This window comes from Carassius gibelio, chromosome B20 (assembly GCF_023724105.1).
Source record: "Carassius gibelio isolate Cgi1373 ecotype wild population from Czech Republic chromosome B20, carGib1.2-hapl.c, whole genome shotgun sequence".
Lineage (NCBI taxonomy): Eukaryota > Metazoa > Chordata > Actinopteri > Cypriniformes > Cyprinidae > Carassius > Carassius gibelio.
In genome coordinates this window covers 7,032,827-7,052,419 of record NC_068415.1, presented here as the reverse complement: position 1 = coordinate 7,052,419, position 19,593 = coordinate 7,032,827, and the positions used below count along the sequence as shown (strand labels likewise).

At 37.2% G+C, this 19,593-nt stretch overlaps 1 protein-coding gene across 7 annotated transcripts in view; it reads left to right on the top strand.

Moving 5' to 3' along the window:
• Positions 1–3,794: 3,794 nt before the first annotated feature.
• Positions 3,795–19,593, top strand: part of msraa (methionine sulfoxide reductase Aa) — a 66,155-nt gene continuing 50,356 nt past the window's right edge. For 2 of the 7 annotated variants that reach the window (XM_052586317.1, XM_052586318.1), the window contains exon 1: positions 3,795–4,047. In XM_052586317.1, the coding sequence (XP_052442277.1) occupies positions 3,912–4,047 (136 nt within the window). In that variant the 5' untranslated portion in view covers positions 3,795–3,911. Of the gene's footprint in view, positions 4,048–6,790; positions 7,946–19,593 lie in introns of those variants that run through there. The other 5 variants (XM_052586320.1, XM_052586321.1, XM_052586322.1 and 2 more) reach the window with 4 other exon arrangements.

Sequence of the window (19,593 nt, the reverse complement as noted above, 5' to 3'; positions counted from 1 at the left end):
CACAATCATAAATATAATGCAAAGGTACATGTTCAATATTTTCAGTGTCCTTATTGAGGAAACATGAAAAGTGTCATTTTTGAGGACCAAACTGCTATCTTCCTGAACGTTCAGAAATGTAAAGTATCAGTGCGTTCTGTTTAATTTGGCTGTCACCGTAGGCCTCTCAACTTTTCTGTAGATATTATTCTTCATCTTCTCCTGAAGACATCCTGTCCCCAAACAGATCTGCAAATTAGACTATTTCTAGATTGTAATAGACAGTAAATGACAAAAATACATCAGAGCTCAGGGTAATTGTTAGAACTTTAAACTCATAAACGTACAGTGACACTTAACAATATTCCATGTATACGCTCTTTTGCGTAACACAAAATTATGGAAGAACGCAATGAAATATTAAAGATCAGTTTGGCCGCATTAATGCGTCGGCTTGCATCCACACACACGCGCTCTAGCAAAAACCGACCGAAAGAAAAATAAGAACTGTCATGCATCGCGAACCCAGGACTATATGCGCTGTGCTGTTATAAAAACAATCATCGATGATATTTGCCATCTCTCTTGGCATTCACCGCGTGCCTTAATTGTATGGACATTTAAATCAAGGTCCGCTGTGAACACGAAGAAAAGCAGGCCTGTTTGCAACCACAATGTTCTGAATCGCACACTAGCTACAGCAAAGATGTTGCACCAAAATGTCTACGTCCTTCTCCGACTGGTGTATCATCAGCATCCAACATTGCACAGAGCATCATGCATCCTTTAAAAGCATCTGTGCATCACATCATAATTCAAGCAAGCGTTCTCATTTATTACGTTACCTATTTTTTCGAATGCGTTATTTCCACAGGACGGTGCGCATCTCTCCATCATGTGTTGGTGCAACATAAGGCCCGAGTGATGGCAATAAAAAGAAAGCGCTCAGTGGCTTGCTGCAGTTGGTCCCTTGCTCAACTCCCATGAGATAAAAAAAAAAATAGTAGAGGGCCCATCTGGCTCCTCACCAGCTTTGTCAAGTCTTGCATACGCTAAAATGCTAATGACCTATATAGCTCATGCAAAATGCAGCAGAGGTAAGAAAGAAGGGGGAAACTATGGGACTAAACCAGAGACACCGCCGCCTCTTGTGGGGGGTCGGGCGGGGTGGGGGCAGTTGAAAGCACCTGCATCAGGAGGGGTAAACTAAATATTGGGAAAAAAGTGGAGGGCACCATTTGTCAAAGCCAACCTTACACCATAAACAGAAAGGAACATTCCCCGCAAATAGGATTTTAATTAGGCGATCCATTCAGTGACGTCCATTCAGTCTGAAAATCAAAGAACCTATTAATATAGCCTGTCATCATTTGATACAGTGGCACCTCAATGAATCTACAGTCAACTGTTACATGCGCTAGAAGTAAATAAGAAACAAGCTTTAGTAAAACAAACGCAGTTTGACGTTAACAATTTGTAAAAACAATGCACCTCGATTTCATCAAAACTTACACAAATACACCTTGCGAAGTAGGATATAAATAATAGGTTTTCATCCCCTGAGATAATAAGTGTCCATAAATCCAGTTTGGGGAAATGTCCACAAGGCAGTCGGTGCAGAAGAGCGTCCTTCCAAAACCATCAAATGTTCCGCTCGCTTTGCGCACCTTGATGCTGTAGGATGCGACATAAATCATTTCCGCTTACAGTGTTGCATCACTCAAATTTCTTCAAGATAAACGGGGGGAAAAGAAAGCAGAAAAAGGCATGTTGGAAGCAAATAGCCAGAGCTGAAGGTTTCTGTGCTCGTAAGCAGAGTCGGTCATCATGTGAAATGGTGTGATGCAGAGCGCGATCTGACAGAGAGGAGGAGAGCAGCCCAGTTTATCACACACACTGAAGCTCTCCGTCCTGCTCCTCTGTTCCCTTCCCTTCAGAGAGGATTACACTCTGGTGGAAATAAGTGGCATCTGTCGGGTTCATAAACATTAGCCGTTCGGAAAATAGTTTCTGCACTTTTCATGATGCACGTGTTTGTTTTATTTCATCGTCGTGATTTCTAAACAAAGCACTTTTTTCTTTCTATGCATTTCTTGATGCACATGTGTCAACGTGCAATTCGACTTCTCCAGCTGGTTTATAATCTAAAGAGCAACAAAACTTTTTCAAATTGGACGTTTTTATATTTTAACCTTATCCAAAAATGTAATGCTCTTATGTAGCTAATGCGTAGGCTACTGGCAAATAAACCGCGAGGACTTTTAAGAAATATAGTCATCGTGCGCCACGATTCCATTGACTGATCATTCTTCGACGTAAACGTTTTCACGTGAAATAAATATTTTGTTAACACTGCAGTAAACCCTTAGAAAGTTTTAGTTCATCAAATTGGGTCCAAAAAAGAAGGCCGACTCCATATGGCCTGTCATCTGCGCGTTGAGTCCCATCCCCCACGCGCGCACATCTCATCCCTCATGCTGCATTGATTTAATGTCGAACACTGATTTATCTTTATCCTTTTCTCATTTTATTGCTACACAAAAGCGTTTCTCAGACTCCAAATCACTGATAGGTCTTACTTGCTTAGGGATTTAAACCCACAACCGCCTGTCTACGCAGGCCTGGGTAGGCCTTTTGCATCAACGTACAAATTTTAAAGCGATTTTTAAGGGTTGTATCATTTCATTCGCCTTGCCAGGTTCGTCTCGCTCAATCCTAATTGCCTTTGTAGTTAATTGACATCATCTACCTTAAAATGTTATGAAAACGTTTGAGGTTATACACAAAAACTTGAAAATAATTTGCAATGCGTATGTTTGAAGCACCGCTGTAAAGCGCTCGAACGGCGTAACATTGGCAGGTCTGTCTATATCTATCTATGAATTATCAATCCGCTTTGTATTGTCTGGGTTAGTACTTGCTTTGAGGTCAGCAGAGGGCTCCTGATCCTCTCTTGTGTTGCAGTTTGAGGACTGTCGTCTGCCGCACGCGTGTCTCGAACAAACACATTGGACACGCGGTGGACTCCAGATGGTAAAGCTTTTCAATCCACCCTTATGCTGACGACACGTGCATAAAGACACTGTCTCTGAGTGCTGCAGACAGCCAGGACCTTCAAGGGCCCGGGAATATCATCCGATTAAACAAAGAAGTGGCTACTTGGTGGTCTGTTGCAAATATTCCTTGGCCTGTAAACTATTATCAATCTTCTAGGCTACAGTTAGCCTAGTATTATTAGAAAATGATAAACACTTTTCCATCAATCTATATCCTAAATTCACAAGTGTAATGTAATGTAATTGGATTAAATAATTTTCCTAAACTAATTTCCTACACTTAGCACATGCGGCGACAAGATAGCGCACACACAAAACGAACCGACTTTAAATTTGAGTAAAATGTTAGACATAATTAAAAACAAATGTACAACTGACACAAGCACATTACGTAATATGAGCATTTTGAATGTTAAATACAATACTATGGTGCATAAAACACATTGAAGTTGCCATGCCCTGTGGTGTGACAGCTACATTTAATCTAAAATAGCATTTTATAAACTTAAGAATAGTGGCATTAATTGTAACACCACATATCAATATATATATATATATATATATATATATATATATATATATATATATGTGTGTGTGTATGTATGTATGTATGTAATGTATAAGCAAGTGCCAACAACACAAGTGAGAAGTTTTACAACAGTATTCCAAGCTCCTACACTTTTTTTGAATCACCAAGGAATGTCCTCTATACAGCACTTCAGATTCGTTTTACCAAAGGGTGAAGGTGACTTTAAACACTTGATTAGAGTACGCGTAGGCTTCTTATTTACATTATATATAACCAAATAGTTACGTGACAAGCACGCGCTTGTGCAATCGTTACATAAGTGCATCGCGTGCGGTGTGTTTGTGCTCATGGTCGCGCGGACTTCCGCGCGTTTGGTTTGGCGTTATTTTGTCCAAAACAGAATGGGAGATATGTCATCCAAAGTACGAATGCCGTCTCCACAGGAAGCGCTACCTGGAAGAGAGCAGAGCATGGAAGTTTCAGGTATGGCGTTGTGTTTTTATCTGACTTTCTCATTTCACGTGCTAACGCGGCTATCCGCTGTCAAACAAAGGGAGTGCCTTAAAGTTTCAAGTCACGATGATATGGATATAGTGTTATAGGGTGCTGAATTGCAACGGAAGCGTACTTGTGCAAAAGAAGGCAAACACGAGTCCTCTGCGGTCGAGGGAACTGGGGGCTTTGTTTTGTTTTTCCTGTATCTGAGCGACGCGCACGCGCAGTGTTTCACTTACGGATAATCGTCATTTTGTTCCTTCCAGAAATTCATATAGCGAGTATTTGTATCGTAAAGATTTAATAAAGATGTAAAAAAAAAAAAAAAAAAAAAAAAAATAAAAAAAAAATAGCGAGTATTTGTAGACGTTATGTACTCGTATTTGGCTACTCTAATCAATTAATATATGCTTTGGTATGACACATTATATCATCATTACATCTTATTCAGCCTTTTTCTCGTTTTCATTTGCATCACGTTAACCATTTAGGTGAAGCAATATGTTTTCAAAGTAAGTCTATTTTTTTATTTATTTATTATTAATTTTCTTTTTACCGAGTAATATCCCCAACACTCTTGGCATTAAATATTGAATATTCGTCTCTTCAGGGGCAAGTACAGGGTATTAAAGGGCAATAAAAGGCACACTTGCAGTGAAACAGAACAGCTGACTCAGGCTCTTACATAAAAATGGAAATGCTGTTTCAAGTAGACTGAAGAGCTCTGATGGGAACAGGAGGCCTGCTACGAATCCTAAATCACACGCTTTAAGTGACATCATTTAAACGGAAAAATAAAACATCTAGTTAGAATAGTAAGTAGTTATTTAGCAGACGCTTTTATTCAAAGTGACATGGACAAAAAGTGTGAAAGTCATCATGAGATAAAAATATTTAAATTTAATACTTAACAGTATAGTTTAATTTTTTTTTAGTGTTCCTCTGAAAAATAGCAGCATATTGGTAGGCTTAATAATGACTGAATTTTAATTTTTTGAGAAAACTATCCCTTTTGTCTTGCTCAAGGGCACAAAAGCGATAACAAAAAGCTTGTTTCTTTCAGAGGTCGAACTAGCAATTTTCTACCTTTTCAGCCTTGGGCTATAGTCATATACCTTGTCCCATCCTCCCAGCAGCAGGTCCCAGAGTACAATTCCTTTCAAGTTTTGGAGATATTGCTTTTGCATTCATTGTACAACTTACAGCTGTGGACTTATGCGACTCACATTGGCGTTCAGTGCAATGGCATGAAGCGTGCCCATGCAGGGATCCACCCCTTCAGACTGCAGTGAACTGATTATCAGTGCTCACCTCTCAAGGCTTCCCCTTGGCAACGGGACTCCACTGTGGAGCTGGAAGGTTGCCAGGTAACACTCTGCAACACTGACACACGCGTGTCTCGCTTTGAAGATGTAATGAACCCGGCTGAAGGTTACAGACCACAGAACAGATGGAAGAATGAGATCAGAGCTTAGGGCAGTGCGATGTCTCTTTGAACACGAGCAGCTCTTACAAAAAAATTTGTGGGTGCTTGGGTCACGTGCTGAGGGGGTTCTTTCAAGTGCTGGAATTGCTGTGGACTATTCAAGTGGGATTGTACTTCTTTTTATTGATTTGCAAAAAAAAAAAAAAGTTGAAATTGCTTGAATAATTAAGTTTTTTTTTCAGTGTTTTGAAAGAACCCTTTTCTGTTTGCTAAGGTTTTATTTATTTGATCAAAGAAAGTAAAAAAAGTAATAATGTTAAAAATTATTACAATTTAAAATAACTTTTCTATTTTAATATATTTTTACAAATGTAATTTATTCCTGTGACGGCAGAGCTGAATTTTTGTAGCCATTTAGGCATACTAGAATGATTTCTGAAGAATCTTGTGACACTGAAGACTGGAGTAATGGCTGCTGAAAATTCAGCTTCACCATCATACAAATCAATTTAGTAATTGGAAAAACTGTAGTAATGCAATTTCTTTGATTTTGGCTTACTTGTATGTTACTAAAAATGTCATATTTAACAAGTATAGTTCACCCAAAAAATTACAATTTTGTCATTATTTACTCACCCTCATGCCGTTCCAAACATGTATGACTTACTTTCAACTGTGGAAGACAAAAGAAGATATTTTCAAGAATGCTGATCACCAAAACAACTTTGGACCCCATACGACTTTTACTGCATTTACCAAAACAACAACATCAACAAAAACCTTTATGTGCTTTGTACTTTAGAGATTTTAATTAAAATAGATGTAAAATAGAAAATAGATTTAATTTTAAATTAAATATTTTAATAATAATAATATGCAAAGTCAAAGATGAAAAGTAAAATGAATTTGTGAAATTCTAATAGTAGTTTGGCTAGTTAATTAGGTAGTACAAAAAAATACTTGACTTGACTAGTTGATTGCTCATGTGCTGTATATTAAAGTTATATTTACTAGGAAATATAGATTGTCAGAGCAAAATGGTCCAACATGTTTATATTCTCTATAACAGTTGTTGATTTGCCATGCTAAATATCATATAACATTTTTGTGGCAAGTGCATGGTTTTGTTTCCATATAAGTAAGAAAGTTTGTTTAGGGAGGGCATCCTTGGGGCCGTCCCGCTTTGGCACAGCATCGCTACCATGTCCCCAAAAATGGCAGTAGCAGCACAGGAGGAGCAGTTTTGGCACACAGAGAATGATCACAGCGCTGAAAGGAAAAACAGCAGCAGGATTTTTCCCTGCTTAGACAGATTTAAAAGTGAGTAGGTGAAACACAGAGTAACTCTTGAGTGCCGGTGGCTAACAATGCATGGAGCGGATAGACGGTTGAAGGAGGGACGTTGGAGGTGTGGGGACACTGGGGAGATTGGGATGACAGACATTCCAATGTCCTCACATCTGTGGATCTGGCGAGGGAGGAGGGGGGGCCGGATCTGGATAAGGGTGGCAGGGAATGGCAGAGAAGAGAAAATAATTTGAGATTCGTTTTGATCAATTTGCCTAAATTGGCTCTTTTTTCGGTGGGATGAGGGGGGCCCAGTCAAGCGACTTCAGGCTGGAGCTCCGCCAGGGTTTCTCGGGAAAGTTGCCACGCCGGGAGTGCGGGAGCACGGAGAGGGAGAGGAATGGAAGAGAAGAAACCCAGGCGAGACTTGGCAGGGTTCTGTCGCAGCTCTCTTTGTCTGTTTGCTCAGCTTTTGCGCAAAGGAAATCAAAAATACCCCGAGTGCAGGAGCTCAGCTTCAGTGCTAAAAAACAAAATCTAAAAAGAAAACTGGATTATATTTCGCGGAAACCTAGGGCAAAGGGGGGCACACATTGTAATCAATAAGCCGTTTTTGGACAATTCTGGAAGAATTGTGCAGTCCCCGTTTTTTTGGACTGGACTTTTGAAGTTGTTTACAGCAAGAGATGGCCATGCATCTTGAGGGGTTTTTATCTTAACCGCAAATGAAGATGTATCTGACTTGTTTATGTTCTCATGAATGGCTTTACTATGCCTGGAACTACAAATGGCCAGTGCCAAAGAAAAGTTTGCACCTCTACGACCGGACTGCAAAGTTTTGTTTTTACTTTCAGAACTTCTAAAACTAAGGGCCAGAAGATGCTTTGTCCCTGAGTGGAAATTAATGTTTTTTTTTCTTGGAAGAAGAAGCTAGGTGTCTTCAGCAACAGTCTTCTTTCTTTGAGGAGTGTCTCCAGAAAACCAAGATCATATTCCAAGGCTGTTTGCATTTGAATATGTTTAGATCAATCAGGGCATAAAGAGACTTCAGTCTTCTAACTATTAGGGAATGTGATGCTCTACAAGAAGGAGATGAATTGTTAGTCAGCCATTTTGATGTCAACAAACGTCAGGAGTACAAAGAAGGCCTGGATGTTGATTTTCTTAACTTCTGTAAGTGCCAAATAATGCTGTATTATCCCATATTAATAAAGCTCACATGCTAGTCATTAAGTTTAGAGTTTTTCTCAATTGGCTTCCTTGATGCTGATGAGTCACTGTTAGAATGGTGATTTGTTGTTACTGGTTTGTATGATTTATTATTGGTTTGATGTATGGAGTATGATTTCCTCTAGAGAGAAAGTTGTCTAGGATTCTGGCAGCATCAGCAGGCTTCCAGTTAACAGCCATGAAAAGGACAAGAACAGAGAAGAGGCAGAGAGAGATTTGTTGATTCTGTGCCAATGTAAATTTTCCAGATGTGTTTCATCACAAGACAGGTGTCCATGGCTGATAGAGCAGGTGCATTATGATGTTTGGCATTATATTTTGATGTAATGGTTTTCTGAAAGGCCTTTCAGCTTTCCACCAATACTCAAAGCATGCAAAGGCCTTAACTCTCTTTGGTGGAATTTTAAACGTGGGACATTGAATTTTTAATCAATAGTATTTCTGACCTTTGAAGATGAATTCAAGGTCACTGTTCTGCATGCCATTTCTGATTTGTTTTATGAAGTAGAAACTTTTTTTTTTCTTTTTGCCACCAGCTACTCAGAACAGCTGCTTGGGCAACTGCAAAATGCCATTTGGAAATGCTCCATTGCTTTCCATTCGTTAAAAAATAATTATTAATTATCAAACATTTATTCATATACCAACTGGATAGATCCAAATGAACAACCCTAACTGTCTAGTTTTCGAATATGTTCATTTAAAGCTTATGTGTATATTAGGCGTTTTTGTAATTTAGAGTGAAATACTATCACTACTGCAAAGCACAAAGTATCTCAGGTAAACCAATTAAAGTGCAAATGGAAATAATTCACAAAGATTGATTGGAAAACTACAACACCTACTGTAGCTGGTTTATTTAGAACCCACAACTTTGATTAGACCAAATAACTTTCAATTCTTTCATACTGAAAAATTTTACATTTATGTAAACTACCATTAGGATGTTTGTAATCAGTAAGATTTTATACTTTTCAGCACCAAATCTGGATATTCAGCATATCTGAAGGATCATGTTACCTTGAAGATTAGAGTAATGGCTGCTGAAAATGAATCTTAATTTAGAAAACATTGAAATAGAAAAAAATGTCACAATATTAGTGGTTTTACTGTATTCTTATATTTTTTCTTAAAAAATGCAGCATTGTTAACCATAAGAATTTTTACAGTGTTGCACAGTAGTATTCAAACTTGCATACTTGCATCAGCTTTTTATCAATAGTTAGAACTAAATTCCTTTTACGGTTCTTTTATTTATTTAGTTTTTCTATGAGGTCTTGAGATTTTTTCCTAGCTAAGGGAACAAGTATAACAGTCTGACCATGCATGTGTAACAGTGGCTGTAAATTATTCATAACTTCCTTTGCAGATAATAGAAAACCTGATATGTTTGCATGGCTTTTCTCAGCAATACTGTTTCTTGAAACCTTTTAATGGGTGCAGTGAAGCAATGTGGAGTTTTTGGTGAATCGTTGTGCACGTTGACCCACTTTAACTCCTCTAATAGCTTGAGAATCTAGCCTCCTTTACATCTCTCAAAGTATTATTTAAATTTGTCTTTCTCTTTTCTGATCTACTGTAACAGATGTGATGTTCTTTAGTTTAACTCAAGGTTAAGATCATGGTTTTGACTCCCAGCGAAACCACATACTGATAAATGTACATTTTAGATAAAAGTGTCTGCCAAATGCATAAATGTAAATGTAATCTGACCTTCTAACCCTAATGTGTAGAGAAAAGGAAGACCTGCAGGCATGATGTGATTAAGTAAATCATTTAAAAAGCCTGTTACACACTCCCTCTGTCTCCCACAGTGCTCTTTACCCTGCTCAAGAACACCTCTGTCAACACACAGGACTTGTATTGCTTTCAGCAGTCATCTGGCCTGTCTGTCTTTTCACTGAATTACAAAAGATAGTGGTCGGCTTATGTACTGGCTTAATGATTGTGTAATATTCATGACAGATTTGGACTTAAATAAGGAATATGAATCATTCCAAGGTCTTGAATGAGCTCGCACTTCATCAGCATGAGAAAGTAACAATCTGGGTTCAAAAGGGAAGCACTATTAGTAGAAAATTATTTACATTTTTTGCAAAAACTGTGCACAATTTCATTCACAATGGAATTCTATAGGAAAGTCATCAGGAGAAAGTTATATACTCTATAAACACAAGGGCCAGTCCATCCAGGTCATCATTGACTTGCCTTCATTTCATTACAGTACAAACCTGTATGACTTTCTGTATTCTATGGACCCCAAAAGAAGATATTTTGAGAACTGTATAAGTGTTTTTCGTCCATATAATGGAAGACCGTGATCTCCAATGGTGTCTGGTTCTCAGTGCTCATCAAAATATCTTCTGTAGAAGAAACTCATTTAGGTTGGGAACAACATGATTTTTATTTTTGGGAGAAATCTCTTTAAGAACATTGCTGAGAATTACTGTTGTCCACAAATTAATTTTTTTTAGCTGTTGTCCTTAAACAACATGCAATAACGCAAAACATGTATTGTTAACATTGAGATACAAGTTCAGCTGCTTGATACTCATGCTAGAATATAATTATGATTTTGCACATTTCTGCATCTAAAACCATCAGAATACATTGTCGAGTAACATGGTTTATGTCTGTTCTAATTGACAGCCTGCCACAGATCCTTTGACAAAGCTTAGCATGTTATTCTTTAAAATCGCGATGTAATAGAATTAGTGAAAGATCTTTGATTCAAGAGTGATACCATCTGCAGATGTGAGCTTGCAGGCGATTGTAAGAAAATGAAGAGCTTAAAATGTTATTTAGAAAAAATGAAACTTACGCATGGAGGATTAATTCAATAAGATCAATAACATGCATTTAGAAAAAGTATTTGAGATTCCAATTTTTAGTGGTGCTTAATATTATAATAACAATTAATTATGCATAATCACGTGCAGATAACCCCTAAGCCAAACCCTAATTCTAACCCTTAGCATATAGTACGTGTAGTTCATTGATATTACTCAATACATAAAGGTATATTACACTGTAACACTGACACCTTAAAATAAAGTGTAACTGAAATTTTTGTCTCGCTAACTGATTGGGATTATTCCAGCACTGTTATTTGTATTCTATAGTCCCAATAATATAATTTTCAGTGTTAAAGCTGTGATTTATCATGGAGGAAGTTGGAAGAAGACTGCAAATGAATTTCACCACATTTAGTTGGTGGATTTGGCATCGTGGCTGTACGTATGAGAAATTCCAAATCTCACAGCTTGAAGGGTTGTTTCAAGAGATCAAAATCATTCTTTCTGAAAATGTGTTTGGATTCCAAATGCAGGTTATTAAAAGACTCGCTCGCTTTGCTCAGAGGACGCAACAGTCCACCTGTTTGTCTGAACAAAGAACTGAAGGAATTAAAGATATGATGTGCTCTGGGTCCTACAGTGCGTTTCATTTAGCTGTTTTTACCTCTGGTGAGCAAAACCCCCTTTAATCTTAGCTCCAAAGGACTGCACTGACGGGCAGGTGTGGAGCGCTAGTCGCCATGTTTGATGTTGACACATAATCGCAAGATGAAGGGAGAAGGAAGCCTTTTCACTCACAAAGAGTTCTATCTCACTCCTTCACCTCTGTGGCCACACGTCTACTCGTTACCGGCTCATTAGTGATCCTGTCTTCCTTTATAATGATAGAATAGGAGCAGAAGGGTAAAACCCCGTCTGTCGCACATGCCCTGTGTTGCAGTACAAGAGTCCACTGAACACAGTAGCGTCTAGGCTGCTATTTTATGAAGACTTTTAGTATGAAATGTTCTCTGGTCGAAGCAAAATGGGTAATAATATCGGAAACATACTGACCCACAATGATTTAAGTGCTTTTTCCTTAATTAGTGGTGAGAAGATGTACAAAAATAGCATAAAGATTCAAATTGAATCAGCTCTGGATGTGTTTGAAATGATGTACTGTACTACTATACTAAGATAATAAGGTATATGTACAGTATGCAATATTAATTAGGGTTAATGAGATATAGCCATACATTCTTGTGCAGATTCATAAGGCTCTGGAAGCTTTCAAAATTGCTTAATACTACACTACTAATACTATTTTTGTAGCATTCAATGCAACTGGGCACACTATGCAACATTAATTTGTGTTGTTGAGATATGTCGCTAAATGGTTAAAGATTCATTTTGCAGCTGATTGATAATGAGTCTCTGGAAGTGTTTGAAATGGCTACCATACTGTTTTTGCCGTGTGCAAAGGTATGTACACTGCGCACAGTATGCACCATTAATTAGTGTTGATGAGATGTGTAAAAAAAGAAAGTGTCCTGAAGATTTAAAATGAATTGTCAGACAGTAATAAGCTGATTCGAAAGGATCTGGATGTGTTCACAGTTATTTCATAGCACTACAGTACACTACTAATATTTTTTGCAGTATGTAAAAGTATGTAGAATGTACACAGTATGTACCTTTAATGCGTAACAATGGCATACAGTCTTGAAGATTCAATATCAACGATTGCACATTTTTGAGCTGATTCGTAAAGCTCTGAATGTGTTCAAAATGGCATAGTACTAAACTGTGAACACCTTTTTTATGGCATTTAAAGTATGTATAATGCATTGCATCATTAATTGTTGATGAAATATAACATAGCCTGTTCAAAATGGCGTATAATTATACTACTAAAACCATTTTTGCAGTATGTAAAGTGTGCACAGCTGCATTGGAATGACCTGCCTACATCTATCACTTCAGCACTCTATTAAAGGGTTAGTTCACTGAAAAATGAAGAGATACATTGTGCCATGACAAACATCTGGCTGGGCTCGGTGTTCATCTTCAGTTCTCTCTTCACAGCAATTCAGTCAGTGTACTGTTTGAGTACATGAATTACTCTGGGATATTGGTTTGTTTTAACTCAGGAGGAGTATCCGCCACATTAAAAAAGTAAACAGCTTAAGTCATTTGCGGATTAATGCTTATTGGAGACTTTAACCTTTTTTGGTAAACTGGTTCAAGAAGATCCGGTTACATCGAATGATTCATTCGCGAAACCAGATATCACTACACTGTTGTGTTTTGAACTCTCTCACAACAGACACAGAAGAGAAGACAATGATTAATAAAGTAGAAGCTTTTGCTATTTTTGTACCAAAATGTGTTTTTCGATGCTCCAAAAAATTCGAACTGACCCTATGATGTCACATGGACTACTTTGAAGATGTTTTTCTCACCTTTCTGGACATGGACAGTATACCGTACACACAGTTTCAATGGAGGTACAGAAAGCTCTTGGACTAAATCTAAAATATCTTAAACTGTGTTCCGAAGATGAACGGAGGTCTTACGGGTTTGGAACGACATGAGGGTGAGTTATTAATGACATCATTTTCATTTTTCGGTGAACTAACCCTTTAAACTTCTAATATATAGTGGAGTCATATGACATGTAATTGAAGCATACTACTATTTGCAGTGTTTGTCATGGCACAATATACCGTTTCTCATTCATTTTTACAAAATAGTGGGCGGTATACAGTATATACTGTGCAGTATGCCACAAGCAATACACTAGTGTTCCATTCCAAACAGCCTTGTTTAATCACCATGACAAAGGAAGTGATTTAAGCATTGGGCATTTTACAAAATGATAGTCTCTTGGCAGTCCTTGTGTTTGTAGTTGACTACATGCTGTTGCCAATGGTGACAATATCAAATGAACTGGAATGAACACTTTCATTCCACAGCTGAACATGAAGTATGAGGAACACATTATCCATGTAAATATAGCTTTGATGCGGCTTCTCTTTCTGATTTTGCCTCTTACATTCTCTACAATCTCAGTCATTCTCATTCTCTCTAACCTCCCCCCCACCCTCCTTCTGATTGGTTGAATTAACTCTGCAGCCTCCTGTTGTGAATAATTACTTTTGATCCAGTGCGGATCTCTCGCTCTCTCTCTCTCTCTCTCTCTCTTTCAACCTCTTTCAGTGTTTTCAAATTTACCTTTTAAAAATGTTTATGCTGGCTGTCACATCCCAGTATCACAAACCCACATGTAAACATATACAGTCTGTCTTGAGATGGGATCTCAAGGTAAGAGTTTTTCTGCTCTGTTAGTTTAAGCAGAAATTATAATGGCTGATGATGATAAACTGCATTGTATAGAGGTCATTGGTTGCATTATGGCCACCTCAGTCTCAATAGCTACTTCATACTTTGGATGTTAAAGAGAGAGTTCATGCACAAATCCTGTCTCAAGTCTCATGTTTTTCCTTAATTGTTTCTTTCCTCTGTGGAATGCAAAGGAGACTATTAAAGTGCTGTCATGTTCCAAAAATGACAAAAACACCCTAAAAGTCGTCCATATGACTCGGGTAATATATTATATTGAAGTCTTCTGAAGCTAAATGATAGTTATGTGTGATGAACAGATTGCTGCCTGTAGCTCGTAAAGTTTGTGTTAGCATAGATGAATTTGGCACATGAAGATTTTCCATCAATACCAAGGATTTAAAGTCACAACGAAACTGAAGTTGTGTCAAATCTTATTTTCTTTGTATTGTGATGTACATGATTGTGTAGCAGATTAAAACAGTTTAATACGTTTGTATTTAAGAATACACAAAGAATAGTGACTGATTATTTAAGGGAGTTTCATATGTTCTATCCAATGTAAAAAAATTATTCGTGCGTTTATTTCAACCAGGCTGGACTACTGTAATGCTCTATATGCTGGAATAAATTAGTCCTTGCTCTCGCGATTACAACTGGTACAGAATGCTGCTGCTCGTCTTTTAACAGGGAGATAAAAGAGAGAAGATTACACCTGTGTTGTCATAACTTCATTGCCTGCCTGTTCAATTCAGGGTTGATTTTAAGGTTTTAGTATTTGTATTTAAATCACTTCGTGGTCTTGCCCCTTCATATATTCTCCAGTCAGAATGCTCAGATCAACCACCCAGATGATATTAAATGTTCCAAAATCTCGACTTAAATCCAAAGGTGACAGAGCATTCTCAGTTCTTAGTCCTAAGCTCTGGAATTCCCTACCTTTTATCTATTAGACTTTCCCCTACTCTTTCTACAATTAAATCTTCTCTTAAAACATACTCCCCCCCCCCCCCCCCCCCGTCGTTTGATATTAATTATTAGTCTTTTTTTTTGTCTTAAATATTGTTTTAAATTGCATGATGTTTCCTGTCTTCATTTTATTACTTTTTTGGTATCTTTTCTTTTATCATTAGTGTTTAAATTGTATCGTTGGATGTTTTGTTTTGTATGTTGTGCAGCACTTTGGTCAGCATTTATGCTGTTTTAAAGTGCTGTATAAATAAACTTGACCTTGACCTTGATTCAAGCCATGTTTTAGCCACAATTCATCAATTACACTATCTAAAAACCTTTACAAAAAATAATTTGTTTTATTATCTATTACCATTTTAAATAGTAATATGTAGTTGTTGGAATTATGTATTCAGAATGGCTTTGTTTTTAACGACGGTGTCAGTGGTTAGCGTTGTATAATGCAATCTGTTGTGTATCCCTGAAGCGAATCAAAAATAAGTTTCCTTGCAAAAGGACTATAAAGTATAACTCTAAATCTGTTATCGATAATGAAATGTATGTAGTTTTTTTTTCTTCTTGTTTTATGTTGGTTTATTGATTGGATTTAGAGATGTTTTGCAATAAAACATTATGGCATACCAGATAAATTGAAGATTGAATTATGACATACTGATTAAACATGAGGTTAATAATGCACAGACGAACTGTTCCCAAAAATATCTATACCATGCATTAATAAAATAGATATGCATTTCCTTGGCCTGTTTCACAAAGCTAAATGGTTTCTGAAGACTTGGAATACACTTTCATTATTCTTACTTGTCATTTCTGGAGCTTTCATTTGTAAGGGTGGAAGAACAACAGGAATATACTTCCTAAATCTCTTTTTGTGTTCCAGGGAAGAAAGAAAGTCATATAACCTATACTGGAATGACATACGGCTTAGTAAATGATGACATAATTTCCATTTATGGGTGAGCTAACCATTTAAATGAGGGTAATAGTGATTTTTTTTGTCTGCTCTTGCTCATGTGCTGATCTCCGTTCACTCCTGGACATCTTCTGAAAGTGACAGGCCACCTCTGGACAGTCTGATAGGAAGAGGAATCAGCATGTCCTGCACTCTCTCCACGTCCTTAGTGGACCACGTGCCTGCACTGCTCTGTTCCGCCTGGCTGACCTGCCAAAAATGTTCTAGTCACAAGAGTGGGCTTCTACAGTGCGGCTGCATGGAAATGACGTGGCACCTTTGAATTAATTTTTCATGGGCCTTGTCTTTAGATGTTCCCCTTCTTTTGAATATCGGCTATTTCAAAGGCCCCGCAGATCACCAATGGCATTGCAGCCCTGTGGCCGAGGAGTTTAAAGGCAGGATGGTGTTCCCATGCTGGCAATCAAACCCTGTGAAAGTTGCCCACCTGAAGCATCGATGTCAAACTGCATCATTGTTCACGAGCGCTATAAATAGCTTTCCAATCAGACTTGAGCCCCCCCTAGATGGAAATTGCGTTAAATGTGCTGGCGTGTAGGTAAGTTACGTAGGAGGGGGAGGCTGAAGTGTCTTTGCAAATGCAAAGAACGTGTCTGCTGGGAACACTGGGAATTAAATTACAGGAAAGCATAATGCAATCCTTGATATCTACCTACTCTGCGTAATGAAATCAGCAGATGAAAGCACAGCTGGACCTTCTTGCAGGATATTACTGTGTGAGAAAGTGCTTAGCTGGCTGAGGGAGGGGGTGGAGAATGCAAGCACCTTTGGGAACATTACGTGCATGTTCTTACACCAGTGCATGTTCTTTCCACTTCAAGAAAACACATTTTCATGACACTTTTGTTGGGAAATGGTGGGCAGTGCAAGAATAGAAATGCATGCTTAAGTTCTTTATTTTCTTTAGGTAGGTCTCTTTTGTTCTTGTAGTACTGGCTAATAATGGGTTATATAATACATATATTATTATTTAAAAATTATCATTCATAGTAATTTATATACTACCGGTCAAAGCTTTGTAATAATTAAGCTATTCAAATGTTTTTTTTTTCTCTTATGCTTAACAAGTCTGCATTTATTTGATCAAAAATACATATATAAACAATTTAAAAGAACGGTTTTCAATTTTAATATATTTTAAAATGTATTTTATTTCAGTGATACTCCAGTCTTCACTGTCACATGATTTTTCAGCAGTCAATCTAATATACTTATTTGTTGACCAATAAACATTTCTTATTATTATCAATGTTTAAAATCGTTTTTGGTGCTTAATATTTTTTGTTTTGTTTGTGTAAATAAGATACTGTATAGCAAGGATGCATTATTGATAGTAACAGTAAAGACAATTGTAATGTTATAAAATATTTTTGTTACAAATTTCAACTTTCTATTTATTAAAGAATCCTGGAAAAAATGTATCATGTTTTCCACAAAAATATATTCAACATTAATAATAATTTTTAATAAAAGAGCACCAAATAAGAATAGCACTGAAGGTGAGCATATGAGACTACCTACAAATAAATAAATAATCTGAATTATTCCAAATATTTGACCGGTAGTGTATTATTTTTGTATTTAACTGCAGCTGGAATGTGTTTGTGCATAGGCATCATTTATTGTGTGAGTTTTTGTGGGCTGATGTAATGGTGATGTATACGGCAAAATCATTTTCAGCTCTTTTTTAGATTGTTTGCTTTTTTTTGATAGGTAAAGTAAGGGGTTAAATTGGGATTTTAGTGTTGTGCCCGTGGTAAGATTTGACATGGCCCATTTCCACCCTTAAAATTGCACAATTGCCTATTTGGAATAGCACTTTATACACAAAACAAAGGAAAAAGTACAGAAAAGGGTATTTGGATCAGCAGGTATGATATTGCTTATGAGTATTTATTTGGTAGTAGAGTAAATGTAATATTATACCACAGGCTTTAGGATATTTACTACATCTCTCCGACAGCTCAGTTTGCTGGGCATCCTTTTTGCAGACAAGAGAGTCATATATCAAAGAGATAATGGAATGTGGCGTCTTCAGCGCACCACAACGAATGAGCAGTATCACCTTATGCAACTGACTTATGCTTTTAAGACAATTATCTTTTTAGCTCCCTTAATTGCAGTAAAACAGCCAGCGCTGTGCTACCCATTATTTTGGCAGAGGAAAGCAGCTGACTGCTACATGCACACATCTTTTATTCAAGGTTTCAGCTGCGCCACACAATGGCAAGTAGGAGGATGAGAGAAAACAAGAAAAAAAATCCAATCTGATTCTTTCATCTTTAACTTACAGTAAAGCCTCCAACTGAAACAATCTTCCTCTTGACTTCAAATGTGCATTTGTTTGCTGCGCTTACATTTACTCCAAACAGATCAAATAAAAGTGGCCGCTTTCTTCACCACATGTATTTAGATTACATTATGTATTTGTGGCTTCGGATTTAGATTTTTGTTGACTTCTGAGGATTTCATCTAATTTGTTGTTTTAGAGGGCTAGTTCACCCAAAAATGAAAATTCTGTCATTATTTACTCATCCTCATGTAAACCCTTAAGACCTCCGTTCATCTTCACAAATTAAGATATTTTTGATGAATTCTGAGAGCTCTGTGACTCTCCCATAGACAGCAATGCAATTACCATGATCAAGGTCCAGAAATGTAGCAAGGATATTGGTAAAATAATCCATGTGACATCGGGGTTCAACTGTAAATTTACTAAGCTACAAGATTACTATTTGTGTTCAACGAAAATAAAAACCATGACTTTATTCAACTATTTGTCATATCCGTGTGGAGCAGCTGACACAGAACAACATTTGCTGTTTCCGTTCATTGGTTATGCTTGAGAATGGCACCAGGGTGACGCGGAGGAGTCAAATTGTTGAGACAAAGGTTTCTGGACCTTGATCGTGGAAATTACATTGCTGTCTATGGGAGGGTCAGAAAGCTCTCAGAATTAATAAAAAAATATTTTAATTTGTGTTTAGTGGTCCACCGATATATCCCCAAGGCTGATATATCAGCTGATATTTGGTATTTTTCAAATATTGGCATAAGCTGATGCATTTGTGCCAGGACTTTTATTTTGACAGCACTGAGAATTTGCACATCCTGAACACACAGTGCTCACATTCTCTGATTTCTCTGTTTGAAAACATTCTGATTTCAAATTTCTTAAATATTAAATTAAATTATATCGGCCACCCTGCTTTCCAAGATATTGGCAAAAAAACAATTTCGGTCGACCACTATTTGTGTTCCGAAGATGAACAGCAGTCTCACAGGTTTGGAATGACATGATGACAGAATTTTCATTTTGGGACTCATAAAGTTCTTTTTAATGAGTCAAAAACATGCAGTGCAACCAGCGTTGTCCAACTGCCGAACAGATTCTTAAAAAATAATTTAAAATCTTAAGAATCAGTTCTTTTTTGTGACTCAGAAACATAGAACACAACCAGTATAGTCTGACTACTGAACAAACGTGGCCCTTATAAGATGCATGTTTTAGAAAGACAAAATTCTTACAG